This window comes from Alosa sapidissima, chromosome 4 (assembly GCF_018492685.1).
Source record: "Alosa sapidissima isolate fAloSap1 chromosome 4, fAloSap1.pri, whole genome shotgun sequence".
NCBI lineage: Eukaryota > Metazoa > Chordata > Actinopteri > Clupeiformes > Clupeidae > Alosa > Alosa sapidissima.
The window spans coordinates 13,336,089-13,338,588 of NC_055960.1; the positions used below are offsets into that span (position 1 = coordinate 13,336,089).

Below are 2,500 nucleotides of genomic sequence, written 5' to 3' on the forward strand. Positions count from 1 at the left end.
CCTACCCACCTCCTCCTACCCTGGGGGAGCGAGCCCCAGCCTGTCCCCGGACAGCGCGTCCCAGGGAGCACTGGACTCCCGGGCCCACCAGGAGGCGCGCAGGGTGTCCCACGCCGGAAGGTCCTCCTCGCCCACCTCCACCAGCTCCTCCTCCTTCGTGTCATCGACGTCGTCATCAGCCTCGGCCTCGTCAGATGAGGAGCTCGACGAGGAGATTCTGCATATCATCTCCAACGCCAACTTTGACAGCATGCCAATGGACTGCTCCTCCCTGGACAAGGACTTTGAGGCATTCCACACCAACTCAGGATCCCACTTTGACTTCCCCGACTACTGCACCCCGGAGGTCAACGAGATGATCTCTGGTGACTTGCTCGTGCCCAGCATCTCAGATCTGGTGTTCACCTACTGAGAGGTCCAGGCCAACGTGACTTCTTTGTTTTGTTTTCGTCTCTCTGTTTTGTTTTGTTACTTTGTTTCTGTTGCCATCAGACCTGCCTATAGTACTTTTCGCACATACCCCGGTCTTGGGACATTCTTTCTTTTTTTTTAAGTTCTTCAGAACTTCTGGACTATTACTTTAGCCATTGTTCTTTCTTGATGAATTCCGTAAGTGCTATAGCTTTCTCATTTCCCAGCATGTCACATCTTGTGGGCTTAGCCAGAGGCAGCACAGGGCTTTGCAAAGCCTTTTACTGGAGTTTAAATATTCAGACACTCTACAGGTCCCCAAATCCCCTTACACACACACACACACACACACACAAACACATACATTACATACAAATCGAGGACTGAACCGACAAAGTAATGTCAGGTTAAGAAAAGTTTAGCACTATCAAGGTGTGATTTTGAGGGACAGTTAAAGAAGTGTTCTCCACAAACCCACTGGTTCAAGGCTGTGGCTTGAAGAGAGCAAGGCAATAGAAGGCTCTATTGACTTGATGCCAGGGTGTAAAATATTTGAATCTGTATTTATGTATAAAAAAAAATGTCAAAGAACTGTGACAATAACAAGGGACTGGACTACCCGGACAGTATTGCTCTTAGCTCAACTAATGTCTGGGTCGGAGTGAATAGTCCACTGAAAGGGATCTTTTTTTTTAAAAGAAAATGCACAAAGTAATTGCATCATGCATTATTTGATAATGTTGTTTTTTCCAGTAAGGTTGAGAGTAGGAAATAGGAAATGAAAGTAGTCTAATAAGGGAACGCGTTGTGTGTTGAGGTCATTAGAAACTGCAGCGCTCGCCAGGCTTGTGCTGTAATGCCAGCGATGCAGACCCACACAGTGAGGAGAAGAGAAGTGAAGGGAGGGGGGGGGCGAACACACTGCAGACAAGTGCCAGGGTCCCGGGACATAATTTATATCATTCTCTTTAATTAGGTAACAGCACTTTCATCACCTCGATAATGCCGCAGAACTTAAGTCGCACGTTTGATTTAGAGGCTGCCCCACACTCGCCTTGCATGTGTGTGTATGTGTGTGTGTGCGTGAGTGTGTGTGTGTGTGTCTGTGAATTTCCTGTATTAGGTGGTTTAAGCTGTTGCGGTGTCGGATGATCAGACTGAGGAGGGAGGGAGGGAGGGAGGGGTTCAGAGGGATGGGAGAGGGAGCAGGAGCAGTGGAAGGAGGTGTATGTGTGTGTGTGTGTATGTGTGTGTGTGTGTGTGTGTGTGTGTGTGTGTAAGAGAGGGGGGTGAGTGTGAGAGAGGGTGGGTAAGAGGGGGTTGGGGTTTGACTCTTTCAGGGAGCCGTGCATCTGTCCATGCAGGCAGGCAGCCTTTTGTGAGGGGGGTCACGCTCTGCGCTTTGCTGAGCGCCTCCTGTGGGGGGGGTGAGGGGGGTGGCGGGGCGAGGGGGGGGGGGCATGGGGGGGCACAGAGACCCCGCGCCGGCTTGCTCTCTCTCTCTCTGAAATGCACGTCATGTCTGCAGCCACCCCGATCAGAGAGAGAAATCTGTGTCTGCCAGCTGGCCCCCATTGACTCTCTCAGGGATCGTTTGTCTCGAGTCCTAGTGCCTCCTGTAGGTAATTCATCTGTGATGATCAGTGTGTTTCTGCTGTGTGTGTGTGTGTGTGTGTGTGTGTGTGTGTGTGTGTCCGCTGGGATGTGGGTGTGCGTGCATGTCTAATTCTCTCGGGCGATTGGGTGGCAGAACGGACAGGTTTTCTGGCTCCCAGCTGAACTCATCTCCTTTACACCCCCGGCGCAGTGGGTTACGTCGCCGTTGGCACAGAGGACGACCGGCAGACATCAGCCAGCCTCCCACAAACAGCTGTCGGAGAGGAAAAGTGAGAAAGAGAGAGATAGAGAGAGAGAGAGAGGCGCCCACCAGAATACCAGCCCTGCAGTTCATATCTTACATAAACTGCTAATCCCTGTCCTCTCTACCCCCCTGCGTCCTTGTCAGAGGCTCGCCTCCACTCAGCTCACATCGGCCCGGGCCCCATGCAGTGCCCATTGCGTCTGGACACACACACACACACAGCGCCAG

At 51.8% G+C, this 2,500-nt stretch overlaps 1 protein-coding gene across 1 annotated transcript in view; it reads left to right on the plus strand.

Annotated features, from left to right (window-relative positions):
- sox12 (SRY-box transcription factor 12) overlaps positions 1–1,572 on the plus strand; it is a 3,143-nt gene extending 1,571 nt beyond the window's left edge. Inside the window, exon 2 of the mRNA XM_042090469.1 lies at positions 1–1,572. This exon is cut by the window's left edge and continues 858 nt beyond it. Within this exon, the coding sequence (XP_041946403.1) occupies positions 1–412 (412 nt within the window). The 3' untranslated portion in view covers positions 413–1,572.
- Positions 1,573–2,500: the final 928 nt, after the last annotated feature.